General features: G+C 38.8%; 1 protein-coding gene across 2 annotated transcripts in view; it reads right to left on the bottom strand.

Annotated features, from left to right (window-relative positions):
* Positions 1-21452, bottom strand: part of rrbp1b (ribosome binding protein 1b) — a 30962-nt gene extending 9510 nt beyond the window's left edge. For both annotated transcript variants that reach the window (XM_066657439.1, XM_066657438.1), the window contains exons 1-16: positions 21366-21452; positions 11555-12757; positions 11149-11297; positions 10858-10980; positions 9946-10098; positions 8403-8521; positions 7156-7309; positions 4403-4541; positions 3815-3927; positions 2672-2709; positions 1475-1547; positions 1147-1263; positions 891-925; positions 715-802; positions 548-640; positions 286-378 (exon numbers count right to left, since the gene is read on the bottom strand). In XM_066657439.1, the coding sequence (XP_066513536.1) occupies positions 286-378; positions 548-640; positions 715-802; positions 891-925; positions 1147-1263; positions 1475-1547; positions 2672-2709; positions 3815-3927; positions 4403-4541; positions 7156-7309; positions 8403-8521; positions 9946-10098; positions 10858-10980; positions 11149-11297; positions 11555-12731 (2664 nt within the window). In that variant the 5' untranslated portion in view covers positions 12732-12757; positions 21366-21452. The remainder of the gene's footprint in view (positions 1-285; positions 379-547; positions 641-714; positions 803-890; positions 926-1146; positions 1264-1474; positions 1548-2671; positions 2710-3814; positions 3928-4402; positions 4542-7155; positions 7310-8402; positions 8522-9945; positions 10099-10857; positions 10981-11148; positions 11298-11554; positions 12758-21365) is intronic.
* Between the last annotated feature and the right edge of the window lie 265 nt (positions 21453-21717).

The following is a 21717-nucleotide window of genomic DNA, read 5'->3' as shown; positions in this document are numbered from 1 at the left end:
TATTATGACCATCTAAAACAAAGGGGCAGTAAGAAGTAAAAAATGAATAACTTAAAGTCACAATAAAATATCAAAGTTTAAGAGGCATTTAACAGCTAGGAATCAAGATAACATATGCTTGTGTGTTTTCTAACGCATATGACTTTGCTCCCAGTTGAACTGTTTTTGTTGTAATCTTGTATTAAAAATGGTCTGTATCCTAAATCTGTGTGGTTATTTTGCATGCCAGTACGTCATCACAAAATCTTTCAGAATGAGCAGAAGTCTAGCTTGCAAGACTCTTACATGTTCAGTTTCCAACATGATGTGAGGAAAGATAGTCTGGAGGGCATTTCTGGTCTCCTTCTGTAAAGAGTTCAGCTTTTGCTCAGCCTCATTCTATACACATAAAGACACAAATAATTATTTTAAACATTCATGTCTAGACAATTTGGCGTTTTTGCTAAATGCTTAATGCAGATATTGAATCTATGCAATCTACTATTTAACAGGCTTTCGAAGGAACAACTTTATTAAGGTTTAAATAAATGGGTTTTTGTGTGCGTACCTGAGCGTTCCTGGCCTGCTTCAGTCTCTCTTCATTCAGTCTCTCAGCCGTAGCTAGAGCCTCAACAGCAGTAAAGTTCTTCTCTCGCAGCTCCTAAACACACCCATTCATGAATATGCACAGGTAAGTGAAAAGTTTTTTGTCATATTTTTTATTATAAAACTCACAGTGCTCTTGCTCTTTGTTTGCTCCATTTCCTCTCTCAGATGCTGAAGCTCCTCCTCCAGAGAAATCAAACGTGCGTCTTTCTCCAAGCTGGAAAAAGGAGGAATATTAAAAATATATTGTTGTTGACATTTCACAAATTAAACATAACTGCAAAATGCAATATATAACTTCTTACTTCTCGAAGGGCTGCTCTGCCTCTAAAGATTCTGCCTGCAGAAACAGAAGAGATAGGTCACTTAATTTGGAAATTTATTGAAAATTATATATTTTATAAACTGTAATTCAAATATTACACAATTCATTTGTTATATGCTTAAAGTTTATAGTTCAATTTCCAACATTGAATCAGACAGTAGTTATTCAGGCAGGATGTCAAGGGGAAGGGAATAAGGGGAGTAAACAAGGATGTATCAGTGAGGATTAGCCCTTACTGAAGTTTCTTGCTGTTTGTTTGCTTCTCTTAGCTGCTTCAACTCTTCCTCCAGTGCTGCCACATGACTGTCTTTCACAGCAAGACTGTGCTGCAGCTGCTGCACTGAGCTCTGAGCCTGAAAAAACAGTGTATGTCTGTTACACACACCACTGCTAAAGTTCTAAACCCCAGTGTAAAAGAAGTTAATGGATTCCATGTTTCAGAGACTCCTATAAAACATGATGTGGTAAGCAGTGGGTCCCTAAGATTATAAACCACTGCAAATCATCAAATTCTATTTTTCTGCATCAGAAAAAATTTAACTGAAAACATAAGGTAAATATTACCTCATTCACACTGGCTTTCATAGTCTCTAGTTGTTCTTGTAAAGACAGTACAGCTCCCTCTTTCTCTTTCAGGCTATCAGAGCGGGAGAGAAGACGTTAAATTTACAATGGAAACGAAACACAGATCAGCCATTAAAAATAATAATAAATAAATAAATAAATAAGTAAATTAAAAGTTAAAACTAAAAATCACCTCCCTGTTTCTACACTCATTGTCAATTTATCAGCTCCACTTATCTTACAGCTGCACATTGCAGTTCATCTGTTTCTTTGAATACTTCACTAGCTCCCTTTCACCCAGCAATTTAACAGTCATGACCCCCACAAAACCACCATAAAGCTGGCGTGATTTGTGTGGTGGATTATTCTAATGCTGCAGTGACACTAGGGCGGTGGTTATTTGTTAGTTTATGTTGTGCTTATGTTGAGTGGATCAGATGTTAAAAACATTGTGCCCACTCACTGGCTATCTTATCAGGCAAATATAACTTGCCCTATTAGTTTGATGTTTTATGGGGGCCAGTTCCATCCCCAAAATAAGCATCAGAATTTTCATCATTAAAAAGTGGTACAAAGAGAAAGACAAATATATATGGAATGAGGAGAAAAACTAACAAGCAAACTTAAACAAAACCCTAACTTTTAGAGTAGAGTTAAGGCTGATGTTGAAAATACTCCACAAATACGCACTGCAAATACTGCATGTCTGTGAACTTAACTCATAGGTCTTAAACCATGTTGAGTTAAAAATAATCCCAAACAAGCATGCTTGTGGTCTCTCACATTATGGAAAAACAACAACAACAAGGGCAAAAGTTTTCAGGCACTTTTTTGTCCAAGTCTGAATCTGTGCTCGCTTCACTGCAAAACAGCTTCTATTCTTCTGAGAAGGCTTTGGACAAGATGCCGAAACACTGCTGTGAAGGTTTGATGGCATTCAGCCAAGAATGCATAAGGGGTCAGGTACTGGTGTTTGCTTATCAGTTCTGGATCACAAACTTCACCCCCAGTCTTCCCAAAGCTATTCACTCCAGAGAAATCAGTTTCAATATTTCAAAGCAGCATGGATCCCATAGGTTGACACTTTGCATCTATGCTTCAGATCTGTGGTGGTATTTATGCAAGCTAGAATTCTCCATAAACTATGCCTTTAACAGAATTCTGTTATATTTTCTACATTTATTTGCTCTGACGTACCTGTTTTTTAGCTGCTCGTGTTCTGCAGAGTTATCCACCTGTGAAAAAAAAGGATTAATTTTGTGTATATTGATATTTTGATTAATTCTTAATTTAACAAGGACATTTTCTTTGAAGCAAAGCACTGAATGACAGCCCTTTGTTGCACTAACATCTGTGTGAAATTTCAGGGCAGTGCAAGTGGGTTTCCAATATGTTTGTGACATTTTGCATTAGGCTAAATGTTACTTTTTAACCTTAAGACTAAAGCAAACTCTTGTTTGAATTAATGTGTACACTAAAAGAGTAAACATTACAAAAGTTTAGCTTTTGTTGCCAGGGTCAATAGAAACTCTAAAAATCAAATCAGTGTATGCCAAAGAATATCTTCATTAGCTAAAACAATTATCAGCACAAAACACTGCTCAGTTACTACTAAATTTCACCACAAAGTCAAAAATTATATTTATATGTTTTATACATAGACTTAATATGTGTAGGTATAGGTACTGTGTAAGTACTTTTATACCTACATGTACTTTAGCATATGTGACATCACTTGTATATTGGCAACAATATCCCTTCCTGACTGGAAATAGTCATGGCAACATATATAACCAGCAATCATTGTTATTGTCTACATTGTACAATTACTGCATGTGTTTGGCCCACTGGCCTGAAAGAGCTAGAGTGAAACTATTGGTGTAAAACTGCAGTTCTGCAATCAGCTCCCCATGTGGTGGAGTTTAAATATAAATAAATGAGTGTGTGAGCTACAAATTCAATTAAGTTTTTCACATTTAATTCTGAATGTAGTTTTATCATTCATTCATTGTCTAAAACGGCTTGTCTAGTTCAGGGTCATGGTGGGTCCGGAGCCTACCCAGAATCACTGGGTGCAAGGCGGGAACACACCCAGGAGGGGGTCCCAGGCCTTCACAGGATGACACACACCCACGCATTCACTCACACACTCACATCTATGGACAATCTTCCGAGTCACAAATCCACCTACCGTTTTTGGACTGTGGGAGGAAACTGGAGCACCCGGAGGAAACCCACACAGACACTGGGAGAACACACAAAGCACTCAAATCCCTAACCCCAGATCCCTGAAACTGTATGACAGCGACACTACCTGCTGTGCCACCGTTGGAAAAATACCTGTGCCTCCGCCTGATCTGGAGCTTTTTCAGTTAGCTGAGATTTAAAAGACTCCATCTCTGCACACTTGGCCTTAAGCTCTGTTTCTGTACCACAAACGCGCTCCTGCAGATCTTAACAAACATAACAAAACAAAAGTGTTTTACCACAGTTCAGTATCAGAAAAAAAATTTCAGGTGTATAGTACATTATAAGCACATGCAAAATTTGTGATTTAACAGATATGGAAAAGAGTATGCTTGTGCTATAACATTTAAAGTGTCATTTTAGGAGTTTCAACACTTCGATATATTTAACCCAGCAAATAACTACAATTATTACACAAAAAAATGCATTTTTCACTTTTAATCTGATATTTATCTGCAAATGTCTGTGCCTAATTTCTTATTTACACTTGAATAAAAATAACCACAGTGCATTCAAACTTGCGCCTGACTGCCTTTGATAAGCAATAAAGAGCAGATTGTAGTGATTGGCTTCTGCCAAAGGTAATTTGTTCTTGGCTACAAAAAAAAAAAAAAAAAGCAGTCAGATTTTCTGCTGATATACAGAGGTCTGGCTTGTGAGAGCACATCATTGTTAATTCACCTTTGACCATGCTGGCTTCCTTTTGAGCTTTGTCCAGTTGAGTCTGCAGGTCATCACTTTTGTCCTGAACCTGCTTTAGCTCTGCATTGACCTGCTCAAGTCTCTGCTGAAGTGCCTGCTCTGCCTCCAGATGACCAGCCTACAAACATGCAGACACAAACCATTGCTTCTTCTAGAGAAATTGACAACAAGAGAAACTGGTCACAACAAGAACCTTGCATTATATTAAATAACTTTTGTTTTGAACTTTCAGAAAAATGGTCATAAGTCATAAATTTGTATATATTTGTAAATTTGTACGTTAAAGCTAGGGTAGGTGATTTGTCTTTTTTTGTTATATTTTTGTTAATACTCTTAACATCCTGATATCAGCAAGTAAGTTTAAAGATCTGATGACATGGAGAAAGAGATTTGTTGTGTACATAAGCCAAAAAATTAGCAAAACTGTAAATATTTCATCCAATCATTTCTTTTGGACAGAAGAAATGGACTGAATAGCTTAACTGACAATCCACTTACCGGCCCAAAATACACCCCTGCACGTGTATTCGTTTGTGCATACGAAACTACCTACATAAATAAGTTGACTGGCAACACTGAAAATGGAAACAGACAACACTCAATCAACCATAACATTATGAACACCCACTGGTGGATCAGACACAGCAGCACTGCTGGAGTTTTTAAACCCTGTGTCCACTCACTGTCCACGCTGTTACTCCTACCTCATTGGTCCACCTTGTATATGTAAAGTCAGAGACAGTAGCTCAACTGTCGCTGCACAGTTTGTGTTGATCGTCCTCTAGTCCTTCATCAGTGGACACGGCACTGACTGCAGAACGTTTTTGGTTGTGGACAATTCTAAGTCCAGCAGTGACATTGAGGGTTTTAAAAACTCTTACCAGCACAACACAAACTAAAACACCACCACCACATCAGTGTCACTGCAGTACTGAGAATTATCCATCCAGTCATACCTGCTGTGTGGGGCTCCTGACCATTGAAGAACAAGACTAACAAAGTATAGAGAGCAACAGGTGGACAACAGTTACGAAATGAAGAACTACAAAGTTCTCCTGTCTGGTCAGTGGAGCTGAGAGAATGGACAGTGAGTGTAGAGAGTGGTGGTCAAAATGTTATGGCTGATGTGTGTGTTTGTGGGGAGCTGAGTGTGTGTGTGTATATGTGTGTGTGTGTGTGTGTGTGTGTGTCTAGCTCAATGTGTGTGTGAGCTACATCGAGGGATTTTTATCGTTTAAATGCAATTTTTTTTATATAAACAACAAATCTGATTAACACGTAGTTAGATGTAGTCAGAATAGCTGTTTCTTTGTAACAATGTCAGCTAATTAGTTATGTATAATATTTATCTGGCTGTGTTTCTCATTTGCACTCCAGCTGAGAGAGAGCTGCGTGTTTCTGTCTTAAATAAAAGTGTGACCTCAAAAATACGTAACAAAGTGCTCCCCATATTGGTTCAAAACAGGTCTAACGATGTCCATGTTTAGACGTACAATAAAGATTATTCTCTCTGCGTACTAATCTCTGTGTATACATTCAAGTGTTCAAATTAGGGGAGTGACTTTGGAAAGAGGTCTTTTTCCAACCACACCCACACTGACTGGCTTCTACAAAATCACCTACCCTTACTTTAAGAAAACCTTTCACAATTCAAATTTTATTTATTAATTAATATTTTAAATTCTGTGGTAGATCCACAGTAACCTGGAAGGCACAAATTGATGTATATTGTCAATATAACAATTAATAATTTCTATTTAATACAAAACATTGTCATGCAATGGTAGTAAACCAAAACCATGAGTCTCATGACTTGTTTTAAGAAATGCTGTTCGTGGGCTATGGTGGCACTGACAAATTAACTAAAAATTATATTAGGCTACAGATATACCTGATGCTAACTACGCAAGTATGATGGCTGCCACATATGTCCTGCGTGCGTTTGGTTATGTACATCCTCAGAAATCAGTAGGAGCAGTGTAGGAGATTAGCAGTATCAAAATTCTGAAGGAAGCTTGCATGACCAAGTCAGCACTTTCCCACATCTTTCTCTAGTCTGCCCTCCAGCCTCCAGATACAATTGTAGCACATAGGCAAGTATGTGAATAATTACATTCATGATGCAGATGGTTGTCTATGCGAATGTGTGTATGGCCAAACAGAGAGACAAACATGGACATTGCCCAAATGAGGCTGAAAATTCATTTTATTTTTATTTTATGACTTACTTTAGTCAGAACAAAACCTTCTTCAAAATTGTCCATTTTAGTTTAATACATCATTTTAACTCTGCAGCAGTCCTTCACGTTGTGTGAAAATGTCATAATGAATGGAACAATAAAAATGCTTTTCTTTTTACACTTACTTCCACTGAAATTCAAGAAGGCTTTTTTCCCTTCCTCGTAAAGTTGCTATTTGGGAGATTTTGGAGTTTTTAATTGGACAGTGACTAAAATGTAACTAGGCATTTTCCTACTAATTTTGTACCAATCTGTAACTAGGTCATACATTATGGTATTTGCACTGAATATAAGATCTGATTTCTCCTTTTTATTATATTGAAATAAAAATGAAAAAACACACATTATATACTTTCTTCAAACTGTGGAAAAATACAATATCTTCTATAAATATAACATATAGCCTACATATTTAACACACTAAATTTTGGTATACAGTTACAACACATCTATTGTTCTGCTGAGACATGATCTCAAAATAGGTGTGCTCACCTTAGCCTGATTCAACTGTTCTTCGACAGCGGCTACTTTAGATTCCAGAGTTTTTCTGTGCTCTTCCTCTGCATTCTGGGCCTCAGTTCGGTCGCTTAACTCACGCTTCAGATGCACACACTCCTGCCTCAGCTTCACCAGCTCTGCATTCTGCCTGAGAGTGGAATGCATAAACTTGTAATATACAGAGCAGCCAGACAGAATAATAATAACAGCAGAGGGGAAACAAAAAAAAAAAAAAAAAAAAAAAAAAAAAAAAAGAGTGGGTGATGACTGCTTAAACAGCCTTCACTTGTTAATGTCAAGGCTATAAAGCACTTGTCTTCAGCCTGAGGGCACATATACTGACAGAGACAGCAAACTACAGGAGGAACAACACTAAAGACACAATCAGACATTCCTCTTTGTGTTCTCAGCAAAATACAAGCCCTGAGGGGAAGATGTGTTGCCTAGAAGACAGTTTTTTTCCTTTTATATTTTATAGTGTATGGCCATGTATACTTACTTTTGCAAGAACCTGGTTTCTTAGTATAAATTTGGATGTACTTGCTCTCAATAAGTCTTGAGGTTGGATAGTATATTGCCCCATTCAGAGTGAATTAATTAATTATTAACTAAGTATTTCAGTAGTTTTAATCCCCTCACAATAGACCATGTCACTCATTTTCCCAACATGTACACTCCCGTTTCAGGAAAGATTCCTGAGCCTTTTCCGCAGTGGGCAGTAAAAAATAACCCCAGATTATATTAGTCCTGTGTGAATGAACATGTGGGGAATATGTATCATATCCTGGGGAAAGGAGTTTTTCCACGGGAGCTGGAGGAATTGTTTAGTCATTAAATATACTGTTCATATACAAGGATAAGCTCTGCTGCTAAACAACACAACGCTCAAATCCACAAACAACCTAAAGGATCACTCGGAGGAGAGAAATTTTGGTAACTGTTGGTGGGTTTTGTGCACAATAGCAGCCTACATACATGTTATGGACTACTCATTAAGTTACCATTAAACGATTTATATTTTCAGTCATAATAACTGTGTGAAAAATTAGGAACTTTTTTTGCCATCTCCTTGCTGTCATTTTTGAAGAACTAGAAAAGTGTTTTTCAACCTGTGGGCCATGTCAATGTATGAATCGAGTAGTTAGTTCCATCTTCACCAAGATTTCTTATCCAGTGTGATTCCACCTTAGACATTACGTTCTAATAGGATTCAAGAATGCCTGTGTGGGGGGGGTGTGTACCTGCTCTCAGCCTGACTGGTGGCCTGATTCAGGGCATCTCTGAGGATGGTGTTCTCCTGATGAAGACGGGCCAGCTGGGCACTGGGACCATTTTCCAGCTGTTCCTGCAGGCTCTGAATCTGTAACATTATATATGATCATCTCAAAACATTCCTATGCTTAAGATGAAATAAAGGTCAAAGGATAAGAGACAAGAAAAAAATAAGAAAATAAATGGTTGATCCAGCTGTACTGCTTAACCTTTTCCCCTGTGCCCTACCTGAACACATAGTGTAACCTGCACCTTCCAACTATGCGTTGTGGCAACACAGACTGCAACAACTGTGATTAGTCCCCGGTTTTGAGGAAATATTAACCAAGAAAGTCTGGAAATATGGACTCCTCTTTGATCACACTACAAAGACTGCTGGATGGAATAAAGAAACAAGAACCAAGAGAAAATAGGCAAGCCTAGATTTGCTGGAACGCCATTAGCCATATCGCCAATGTCACAAACCTGTTTCTGGCATTTCAAAAACAGAAAGCTCAAAATACATTACACTTTTCATTGGATGGTCTGGAGAAGTTTTGGTGCTTCATATCAATGTCTTTGTTTACATGTGCCTTTTATTATGTGATTGTGTTGTACAGAAAATAAGGAGGGCAGGATTAATATATGCAGAAATGAAAAAAAGGAGCACAAAGTTTTGTTAATAATAATAATAATAATAATAATATAATACAGCCCCAGAAACACACAAACTGAGTGTGTTCTTGTCTTATTTCCAATTATTCAGCCACTTTTCAAGCTGAAGAACCTACTGTTTATTGGTTCCTGCTGGGAACACTTGTGGGGGCACTTGTTACCATAAATCATGCCTTAGATCTCGTAGGGCACCTTGAAAGGGACATTTAATACCCCTTTCCACAGATTAACTAAACAGTCATGCTTCAGTCAAAATATCATAACAATCAAACATCACTACACCATTTTCATATTAATAAACATCCCTTCATTCCTTTCTTTAAGAAAGGCTGGTTATTGGGCATGTTCCTTTAAATCATATTTAGCTACACACAGTTCCCCAGAGCTCAGGCACAGCCCAGAGCAGTTGCCTTAAGGCACTCAGAATCTCAGTTTTAACTTGGTTGTTTCATTTTACACAAATTGTTGCTGGTTTTGCACATTTCTCTTCTTATTCTTTGTTTGCTGACTTAGGGAAATCACATATAACCAGCTGGGTTGTCTTGTTCCACACTTTTTATGTTGGTAGTAGGGGTGGGCAATATGGCCCTAAAATAATATAACAATATTTCAGGGTATTCTGGCGATAATTATATTCTTGGCAACAAGAAAAAACACTGAAAATAACTTATTTCAAGAACACACTATAAGAAAATAAATGTTATATTAGTATTAATTATATTAAATTAATAATATATGTAATTTCTTATTTAACTATTTGAAAAATTCAGAAAAAACAACAAATAAATGTGTAAACATTTGCTTATTTTGTAAACACAAAATGTGCATAGATATTATCCAAAGACTTTGCACTCTGACCTTGCTGTTGAGCTGCTGAGTTTGGAGGGCATGGTCATCATAGGAAGCCTTCATGCGGGCGTGCAGAGCAGTGATCTCCTGCTCACGAGCGCTCAGCACAGAGCTCATTCTCGTCTCCACAGAAACCAGCTTGCTCTTCTCAGTGGTCAACTCCTGTTACGCAAAAATAAAAAAGCTGTAAATTTAGAACAAATGTGGCCGCGGTATTGCACATATTGGGGAAAATATGTAGCAGCGGCGATTGCTCTAAGACTGCAAGGGAAGCTCAGCTTCCCCTAAAATGTAAAAAAATAAGTGATCAAATATATACTGTTGTGTGTACATGTCATTGAATAAATATGCACTACAACACGCTCAACTTTTATTCATAATCAGCTTCTTATCACTGGTAAAGACACGGCTTTCCTCTCAATCATTCCCGGAGCTTCAGTGCTTTAAACGGTGTGGACGCTGAGTGCCCACAGAGTTCAATAGCGAAGCAGCGAAACGAGACATTGGATAAATGCTGGGTTTTGTCCCGCCCATCGGACGCTCAGCGTCTCTGGGGGTCTATGGGGCAGTGGGCTGGCCTCAGCTGGCCCGGACGCTCAGCTTCTGCATGATGATTGGATGATCTGTCTGAGGCCAAATCCCTTTTTGATTGACAGCGAAATGAGCGAATCAGTGATCCTTTGGTGTAGAGATCCGTGGGAACACAGGCGGACACACTTTACATGGGGCAAGGCCGTTTAAGCAGCCTAGCTCTGCTGGCCATTGAAAGGACACTAGCCAAGTCCCTGGAAAAGACGCCTTGTTGGTACAACAGGGTCAAAGATCATTTTATGACACATTTTATGATGTAGGCCGAAATTGAGCTTCCCCTCCTTGAAAGACCAGCACCCGCCACTGATATGTAGGTAGCATAGGCACTACCTTAGTGAGCTCACGGAGACGTGTCTTGGCTGCAGTTGCGTTCTCCTGTTCAGCAGACAGGAGCTTTTCTTTCTCCTCCAGCTGCTTCTTCAAAGCAGCCAAGGGGTCGCCCTTCTGAGATGCCTGAAGAGAGAAAGACAGCAAATGTAAAGCAAGAGACTGTCAGTGAGGCACAAAGGATCAAATAGATAAATTGTCAGTTGTGAATATTATCGTAGGAATTGTAACATTTGACCAGCACAGACAGATAAACAGAGACAGAAGCGAAAGAAAATGAGGCTGTGTTTTTACCATTTGCCAGGTATCAGCTCCTGCCTTGTCACTTATGATCTCCAGAAGTTTCTGGATCTCGGATTCACTGAACATAGAGCTGCTCAGAGTGGCCACAAGTGTCTTAAATGGTAACAGAAGAGGTACATCGGCTGCATCCGCAGACATGGCTAATAGAAAAAGAAGTTTGAGGTAGAATGTCATTAGAGATTTATTATTTAATTTTTAAATGCAAGAATGACCAAATTCCTTCTATTTCCATTTGTTGCATGGTACCTAACCAATGTTTTACCAGTTATCTGTAAGGTCACTGAAAGCAAGCAAGGTCAAGATGGCATGATGGAAACAAATGTCTTACTGGTTCCCATAGTTTCAACCTCGGTTCTTAACCACAATTTCATTTGTGCTGTAACCCTAAAACACCAACCTGTCTCTGCCTTCTTTTTTGACTTCTTCTTAGTAGGATTTTCAGGCTTGGGTTCCTCAGATTTTGGTGGAGCAGCAGACATTTTGACAGCCTCACTGACCACTGTCTCCTTGGTGATCTTTGGTGCTTGTTCCTTTGTGACTTTTGGTTCTTTAGAAACTTTAGCAGCTGGTTCCTTGGAAATCTTTGCAGATGCTTCCTTAGGGGCAGGCTCCTTGAAAACTTTACCCACAGATTCCTTAGCAACAGGTTCCTTGGCAACCTTTGCGGCTGGTTCTTTGGTAGACTTTGCTGTAGATTCCTTGGCAGCCTTAGCAGCAGATTCCTTAGCAGCCTTGGTAGCAGGTTCTTTAGCAACAGGTTCTTTTGCAACTTTTGTAGCCTGTTCCTTAACAATCTTTGCATCTGGTTCTTTGGCAATTTTAATGGCTGGTTCCTTAGTAATGGGCTCCTTGGTAACCTTGGGGGCTTGTTCCTTGGAAACCTTAGGAGCTGGTTCCTTAGGGGTCGACTCCTTGGCAACCTTGGGGGCTTGTTCCTTGGAAACCTTAGGAGCTGGTTCCTTGGGGGACGGCTCCTTGGCAGCCTTGGGGGACGGCTCCTTGGCAGCCTTGGGGGACGGCTCCTTGGCAGCCTTGGGGGACGGCTCCTTTTTAAGGGTCTCTGCAGAAACCTCTACTGGCTTGTTGGTGGCTGGATCTGCCTTTGCCACTTTCTTCTTCTTCTTGTCCTTTGGGGAAGGATCAGGAGTAGCAGCAACTACAGCAGCCTTAGCTTGAACAACCTCAACTTCGGCTCTAGTTTCAGGAAGCACAGGTTTAGGAAAAGATGAGGCCTTGATTATAGGAACAGGCTGAGGTGCACATGTGGCTTCTGGGTCAGATTCTAGTTCGCTAGTTTCCGAAGCAGGTTCAGCACCAGAGTCCTGTTCTGGAAGCTTTCCATTGGGTTTCTCCTCCTTTTTCTTGGCTTTGGTTTTCTTCTCTGATGCTTTCTTCTTCTTGTCAACTCGCGGAGGATGGGTCTTGGCTAGTTCGTGTCTTTGCTTGGCCAGGGCTTCCTCATATGATGTTTCTTTCATGGAAAGAGTAGAAACTAGGGCGATGCCAATAGCTGATACCACCATGAAGCCACCAAACACCATAATTCCTAGAGTCTGAGGATCGTATACATCCATCTTTGCTCAGTCCTGTCCTTCCGTTTCTGCAAATAAATAAATATCTGTTATATCTACTGGAGATTATAAACTGAGTTCAGAGTGATATGATATATAAACAATTTCTTTTAATTTATGATAAAATAAAAGTTACAGATACAGCAGTATTTAACAGCAGTGAGGTAAACCTGTGATTCTTCTTCTTGAGGTTGGATGGTTAATAATAAAATAGACTATGAACACAACCACAGGAATATATTTAGATGTGGCGTGCACTGCACAGCTACTCTCCACGACCTTAAAAGCCTCGCAACACTAATTACAGCACCAACACAGACCCAAACTTTGAAACAGAAAAGTGAATATTAACATATACCTATGTTTTTATACTGTCTAGCACACGTTTAAACTTTCCAAAACACACCGGTACAATCTAAAAGTTGCTTACTCTTAAGAAATGACAGGTATTTTTAAGTGCTACGTTAAATTCTTTGACATTTCTGTTCCACATTAAATGCTGTTGCGATATTCACACAATCACACACTAACACCAGCATATTTGACGTTTTCGTTAAACACCTTAAACAGTGAAACAGTTATAGGTGCCTGGACAAAACTGCAAGCTGGAGTAAAAGCAGCTAGGTTTACTTATTTTTCTTCTATTCCACCTTAAGTACTGGAGCTGTTACTGAATCAGACATATGCTGACTTGGATGCTGGAGGGCTGACCACAAATTTAATTACATTAAAACTGTTTATTTATATATTGTTTTTTAATCAATGTTGTTGGTCTACATCTCATTTTGTTGTACATAGTTGGCCGTTTATTCTTAAGCCAAGAAAAGGGTGGAAAATGTCTGATAAATTTCCAGTAACTTTCCAAGGGAACTTTGGAAATATTCTAAAATTAAAACTTTCCATGGAAATTTTGGGAAAATGAAATGAAAAACCCAAATTCAGTATCTCAAAACTAGAATACTGTGAAAAGGTTCAATATTGAAGACACCTGGTGCCACACTCCAATCAGCTAATTAACCCAAAACACCTGCAAATGCCTTTAAATGGCATCTCAGTCTATTTCTTTAGGCTACTCAATCATGGAGAAGACTGCTGACTTAATGGTTGTTTTTTTGTACAACTGTCAACACCTTACACAAGCAGGGCAAGACACAAAAGGTCATTGTAAAGAGGCTGGCTGTTCAGAGCTCTGTGTCCAAGCTCATTAATAGAGAAGTGAAGGGAAGGAAAAGATGTGGTAGAAAAAAAGTGTACAAGCGATAGGGATAACCACACCCTGGAGAGGATTGTGAAACAAAACACATTCAAAATGTGGAGGAGATTCACAAAGACTGGCTGCAGCTGGAGTCAGTGCTTCAAGAACTACCACCACGCAGACGTATGTAAGACATGGGTTTCAGCGTCGCATTCCTTGTGTCAAGCAACTCTTCAACAAGAGACAGCATGAGAAGTGTCTCGCTTCCAAAAAGGAAAGAACTGCTGCTGAGTGGTCCAAAGTTATGTTCTCTGGACCACTCTACTATAACTATGGAAGTAAATTTTGCATTTCCTTTGGAAATCAAGGTCCCAGACTCTGGAGGAAGTGAGGAGAGGCACAGAATCCACGTTGCTTGAGGTCCAGTGTAAAGTTTCCACAGTGTTTTGTGAGGTCCAAGGTCAACGCAGCTGTCTACCAGGACGTTTTACAGCACTTCATATTTCCTGCTACTGACCAACTTTATGGAGATGCAGATTACATTTTCCAACAGGACTTGGCACCTACACAGAGTACCAAAGCTACCAGTACCTGGTTTAAGGACCGTGGTCTCCCTGTTCTTAATTGGCCAGCTAACTCATCTGACCTTAACCCCATAGAAAATCTATGGGGTATTGTGAAGAGGAAGATACAATATGCCAGACCAAACAATGCAGAAGAGCTGAAGGCCACTATCAGAGCAACCTGGGCTCCTGAGCAGTGCCACAGACTGATCGACTCCATGCAGCACCGCATTGCTACAGTAATTCAGGCAAAAGGATCCCCAACTAAGTATTGAGTGCTGTACATGCTCATACTTTTAAATTGGCCAGCATTTCTAGAAATCCTTTTTGTATTGGTCTTAAGTAATAATCCAATTTTCTGAGATACTGAATTTGGGGTTTTCATTAGTTGTCAGTAATAATCATCAAATTAAAAGAAATAAACACTTGAAATATATCAGTCTGTGTGTAATCAATGAGTATAACATACAATTTTCACTTTTTGAACGGAATTACTGAAATAAACTTTTTCCATGATATTCTAATTTTTTGACCAGCACCTGTATATCAACATACCATTTTCTTTGTCAACAGCAGGCATGAAGGCATAATAGAAATAATAACTGACACCTGCGATGTCACAGTTGATGCACGTGGCATTCTTCTGTTAAACAAAATGACTAAGTGTAAAAACACTAAAGCTAATTTTCTTCAAAACGTTAAATAAATAAGTAGTAACTCTTGCTTACAGAAACTCGTTGAGGCAACAATAATATAGGTAGCTAGCAGAGGCGATTGCTCTAAGACTGCAAGGGAAGCTCAGCTTCCCCTAAAATGTCAAAAAAATAAGTGATCAAATATATACTATTGTGTGTACATGTCATTGAAAAAATATGCTCTACAACGCGCTCAACTTTTGTTCAGAATCAGCTTCTTATCACTGGTAAAAATGCGGCTTCTCAATCATTCCCCGAGACGAGTCATTTGATAAATGCTGGGCTTTGTCCCACCCATCGGACGCTCAGCGTCTCTGGGGGTCTTTGGGGCAGTGGGCTGGCCCGGACGCTCAGCTTCTGCATGATTCTGAGGCTGAATCCCTTTTTGATTGACAGCTAAATGAGCGAATCAACGATACTTTGGTGTAAAGATCCGTGGGAACATTACATGTTCATTCTGTTCTGAGTTGAACCGGAGATTTTCTTAAATCTCTTAGCGGCATTTTCTATGTTAAAAATGACTAGCAACAAATCGAGCTTCTATTTCTGGTGGGGTTTTTTGTAGCTGCATGTGTTTGGAGACTGACTTCTATCACTCTTTCTGATTTCTATCGCAGTTTCTGACCAGCGGGTGCTGCTGAGCCCCTCCACCGTCACAAAGCACTCACAGGCGGACACATTTCACAAGAGCCAAGCCATTTAAGCAGCCTAGCTCTGCTGGCCATTGAGAGAACACTAGTCAAGTCCCTGGAAAAAAACGCCTTGTTGGTACGACAGCGTCACAGATCATTTTCTTGAAAAGGAACAGAGGGTACAATTTATGTATAAATAAACCGACACATTTTATGATGTAGGCCGAAATTGATAAGCCTTGGTAAGATAACCTCTTGCTAGCCTACTGAGCTTTTCTGATTTATCAGATAGCAAGCAACTGCAAAATTACACCTTGATTTAATAGTTGCTTAAATGTTTCAATGTTATTATTGTCAATAAAAATATGAACCTCATCAAAACTTACCTGACTTGAGGTAGTGCTTTGGTCCAAATGTGCGCTTTCATTAGGTGAGTGTCAAGTTTCTAGACGTTATCTGGACATGCTGATGGAGGAATGAACAGTGCAGGGAGTGTAGTCTCAGTAACCCTTCAGTCTGTAACGTGCCTGGGATTGAGAAGCAGCTTTGCTTCAACTGGTTTTGTATCATATCTAATTATTTTAGCCAAGATTATGCTTCAGTATATATTTTTTTACCAACTATATACAAGTTTCTCACCTTCAGCTTTGAATATTCCCATTTTATTCCCATAATTCCCATGGTTAATTTCCCAACTTCCCATAATTTTGCAAACCTAGGTGCAACTGTCAAAAAATGTCACATTTTGGCTCAACGTTCAGGTAGGTGGGCTCCTTGTAAAATAACTTGTAAAACTGCTGTGTTAAATGTGATGCAGGTGAAAATTTGGGTTCAACTAAGAAAATGTTTAAGTGCACCAGTGCAAAAAGTTAGCCTAGACCCCTGATTATGGTGCTTACCACTGCATGGAACCTAAACGATGCTACTCGACATGGCTCGGCTCTTTTGGTTTTCCACTAGCCAAATCTGGTACCTGGTCCCTAGAACCAAATACATTTTTAGTCCCTGCTCGCGCCGAGTTCCAACTGTGCCAAGTAGGTACTAAATCATGACGTGTAAACCCTACAGAGCACTGATTGGCCAGAGAGCCAATGGTGGTGTAAATCACCCCGAAATGCAGAGCTCATTCAAATCCAGCACAAACTCGCCACTTGACTCACAGCGGCAGCTTGTACCATTACCTTGAGGTGTTTTGAAGAGTCTTAAATGCTCCTTGGACTGATGGCTGCAGAAAATTTCCAGCAAAAGCAACAAGGAAAATGGATCTGTGAGAACTGGGTGCAGAGCCATGTTCAGTTGAAACACAACACACGAATACACAATGAGTAAACAGTGCCTGACTTTACAGCAGCCGTTGGTGTGCTTCTCAAAGCCTGCGATTCCCGTTAGAGATGGGGTTTTGTGACGTCACCAGTTCCATTTCACAGGGGGAGCTGTCCTTGTACAAAAAGCAAGCCGTGCCGAGTCAAGGTCAAATGATATTACTAAATTTGCAATGAATTTCTAATATAATTTAGCCCCTTTGTCTTTTCTATGCCTAGCATGCCACTTACATTAGTCCTGTTTCCAGCATGCAAACAGACTGGTGAACTAGCAAATTGTGATGAAACATTCTGAATTTTATAAATGTGTTTTGTATAACAATCATGAAGGTTGCATTTAACCCTTATACCTAGATCCACTACTAAAAGCAGCCTTCGCAGGTAAAAGTAAAAAGATGGTGCTGAAAACCAGACATGTGATCACCCTTAATTCCTCCCCCTTTCTCAAAGCCCTTTTCATAGAAAAATGGCAGTTCCCCAACTCTCAACCACAGGACAGCAAGTTATGCAATACTGTCCAAAGATCATGCCATCCCACTCTAGCCCACTTCATTCCACTCCTGCACATGGCACTCCTCATTTCCTGTGATTAGTCTGTAGTAGTGATAGCAAAATACATCCCCCTCCACACACACATCCCAGTGATCAACGTATAATTGCATTAGCTGGAAATCTTCTGACCAGAGTGTTGTACAAGAACACTATGTAATATATTAACATAAGATTATAGCTTCACTGACCAATTATAGCAATATAATTATAATTATAGCTTCACTGACCAGTAATAGGGAGAATAGAGCTTCTGTCTCTAGGCTCAGAACTGCATTAATTTCACTATGTAACTTTAGGCAGAAGGCAAAAGACCATCCCTTCCCCACTGATTTCAGTACAGGGCTGTAAATTTCCACTAGTGGGAGCCACAGTAGCAAAAAAGATCCAAATAGTACTTTCTAGAAACACTTTTAAAGTGTTTCTTTAAAAGGGCTCTCAAGATCCCACCAGGATGTGACACACATACAAAACACACCACATGCAGAGACGCCCATAGTTGAAGAGAAATGCTGACTGGCCTTAACTTCTGCACAGACTCTCCCTAAAGGTAACCAAAACTATTATGTGGTGCAAAACTGTGAAAGATCCAAGCAAGACAATAGCACTATATGTAAAAAAAATATATATAACTCTGATCAGTTAAAAATAGGAATATATATATGTGATTGATCTTTTCTTAACACATGTTAATCCAACATTGCTATAGTAAAATTTATCTCCCCCTTTTCAGTAGTAGCTAATTTTAATCTCTCAGTAGCTTTACACTAGACTTTAGAAAATGAGGGTTCAAGAGCATTCAGCAACATGATTATTAGTGAGATTAAGCACTAATGTTGGTGATTAGTTCTGGATCATTAAAGCCAATCCAACAAATCCGAAAGCTATTCAATGTTACTCCAGAGAAAACACAGCTTCACACTTAAGCGCTGGGTGGCCCTACACACCTCTAGCCCACTCGTCGCATGGCACATCATGTGTTCAATTTTATTTAATCAATATTTTTATAGAAATAATATTCTGAATTTAAAAGCTACCTTGTGGTGTTACAAATACAGAGAAAAGCAGACTATATGTTCTTAATTTCATTGACATATTAGTAAATATACAAATAAATATGTTAAGCTTACCATGACAAAGACTCAATTTTGATTTAAATTTTGTTTATAGATTTAAAGAACAAAGAAAATTTCTTATTTGATATTAGATAGGGATGTATTGGCCTTTGCAGTGATACTATTTATTGAGAGCTACAAGCATCTTGGCAGTTTCCAGAAAAAATTTCCGGAAAATTTGTTACTCTGGTTTATTCGTGGATGGATCAAAGTAGTGGAACAGCTTTTTGTTGGCTGCCATGCAAGACTACCTTAACCATGTTTCACAGATAAACAGCAGCGGACACATGGGCCTCATTGATCTTCCCATCTCTATGGCACAAGTTCATTACGGTGTACAGAATAGACACTAGTACAATTGTTTTTATTTTTTCCTAGCTATTAGTTTTCTGAGGTTATGCTGGTGTATTTTTATAGTTATTGACATGTCTATACCTACATATCCTTAGATGAATCAATATAATGCAATGACACAAAGACCAACACCTGACTGGTAAACAAGCTTTCTGGTTACATATGGTCACCTTAAATTGGTGTTAAGTTAAATATTACTGTAATTCTAAATAGTTCAATGATTAAGTATGTATATACCCTTTGAGTAAACCAAAGACTTTAATGTAATCTCAAACACAATAAACTGAAAGGAGGAAAAAAAAAAAACCTGTCCAAATACCTATCACCTGTACTTCTCGGAGTATGGGTGTGTACTGGTCCTAGTCATATAATGAGTCCATGTCAGCACTACTGCCATATTTAACTATGAAAAAAGTAATAAATAATAATAATTTACATATTTCAAATAATTAAATGTTTTGTTATTCAGAGTTGTATATATTGTGTCAGTTAAATTGGTTTAATTATGCTCTTTTTCTAACAAAACATGTGCACTGATTTACAGATTAATGCAATTTAAAGAGAAAAAAAAAGCATATCTGGAGAGAATATTGTAATATATCATAGTGAAATATCCCCATACTATCCAGAGATGAATAGTTACTTGCAGATAAATATATGCCCAAGCTGCAATATGCTTGACTCAGGGCAGATGAGCAACGAAGCAGTTTCAGACATTAACCCCTTAGGCAGAATCTCTGCTATTGCATAACATCAATAGCTCCACGTTGCCAATTGACAGAATGCTTTATTCAAGCTGGTTCTGGGTCATTTTGGCATCTTCAGAGTCTAAAAATGTTATTTCATGTACAGGAAAAAAGCAGATGCTTCATATTTGATAATTTTTTTTAAAAAACTGCTGTCTCCCGTCTATAAACTCTGATGAACTCTCTGACTCAGAAAGCACACAATTTAATGAGACATATCACCTTAAAATTACCCATATCATGGAAAACCACCTGTCCCTCACATTTCTTAAAGTAGTCTAATATCTCATATTGCCTAAATACTGTTAAAGTTTCAAAAGGTGCCTGCCACTTCATATATGGAATATGAAACTAAGATGCAAAAAACTGAGTGTTTGAAACCTTTGCAAACTGCCAGCTGGAGTTCACTTTACATGCAGAATTTCAGAATGAACGCATCACGCATCTTTTGATGAGTGGCTACAGACAGAACTGGTAAATAAATATAATCAGACTCATTTTCGCTACACTTTGCTCTACATTATATATATATATATATATATATATAATATTACTGCTACTGTTTATGTGCGATCTACCCTGAGTCAATGCGATGTAATTTCGTGCTAATGCGCACTGTGCGGTGTAAATTTGAATGATAATAAAGTTTATCTACGTCTAAGTCTGTGGAATATCAACATCCTTTAGTGAATAAAGGGTCCACACTCTCCTCTCTTCCAGAGAGTGAAACGTGTACATAAGCCCGTGAGAACGTTTTCGTTGCTCTCAAGTCAGTAGGCTGGCATTAAAGTAACGTAATATAAGTTTAATCAAAACTAAATATTTTACTTTTTTGTGAGGGGAAAGTCTAAGGACTGAAACATTCTTAACTTTGGGCCAGCTTCATTTTTAGCTTCATTTTTAACGACTTTGTTCAAAACAGTGAGAGTAAACTTAAACTTAAAAAACAAACAAACAATACACAAATTACACGGGGAATATTTAAGAATTAGCCCATTCAAACGAGACGAAGAGACGTGTTTTCTTCAGGGAGAATGAAAAATTTGTACTGCTTTTCTTCTCGGCAGAGTAAGGCTCAATACCAAATCGCTCCCTACTCACTACGTACTACACAAGTAGGTCCCAAAAGTATAGCATTTACAAATCACACACTACATTAAAGATTACATTTATATATTTTAGCCTACACATGGACCCAAACTGAAGTTTTTCTAAACTCAAAAACCAACAGGCATGTCTTTATGCCGTGCAGTTAATAGGGAGAAAGGCGGCATTTGGGATTCAGACCAAGATTACGTTACACAAAAACCTTTAACACATCCTGAAATCAAACAAGTTTTGAACGCCTTTTCGGTGGTTTTGAGGAAAGACATCCGCTGTTTAACAATTGCCTGATGTCATAATCTTAAATTAACTTTAAATATTTGGCTAAAATCCGGACATACCGGAAAAAAGGGGAGACTTACCAGCCGTCCAAGTTTTCAGTCACTGATTTGGACTCGCAGACTGTGGAGTCGTGGCACTTTCTGTGAGCTGGCAGAGGGTCCGCCCCCAAGCCGAGTAGAAAGAGTTCTAATTTGACGAACAGCCTTCGATCAAAGACACACAGACCAATCGCGTTAGAGAAAGTCCTCTCGGAGAAAGAAAAGGAGGTGTCGTGGCTAATGAATGGGGTTTGTAGTCCAAATTCGCATAACGCTGGAATGTGCGCCAAGTGTAAACATAAAAAACAGAGCTAAACTCTCATCGAAAAACGCAGAATGAAAACATAAACCTGTAAGTTTGTTATTGACATGTTTCTGGTTTTTTTTTGACTGA

This window comes from Hoplias malabaricus, chromosome Y, assembly GCF_029633855.1.
Source record: "Hoplias malabaricus isolate fHopMal1 chromosome Y, fHopMal1.hap1, whole genome shotgun sequence".
Classification (NCBI taxonomy): Eukaryota; Metazoa; Chordata; class Actinopteri; order Characiformes; family Erythrinidae; genus Hoplias; species Hoplias malabaricus.
Note: the sequence above shows the minus strand (reverse complement) of the source record. Positions and strands in the feature narration are given on the sequence as shown.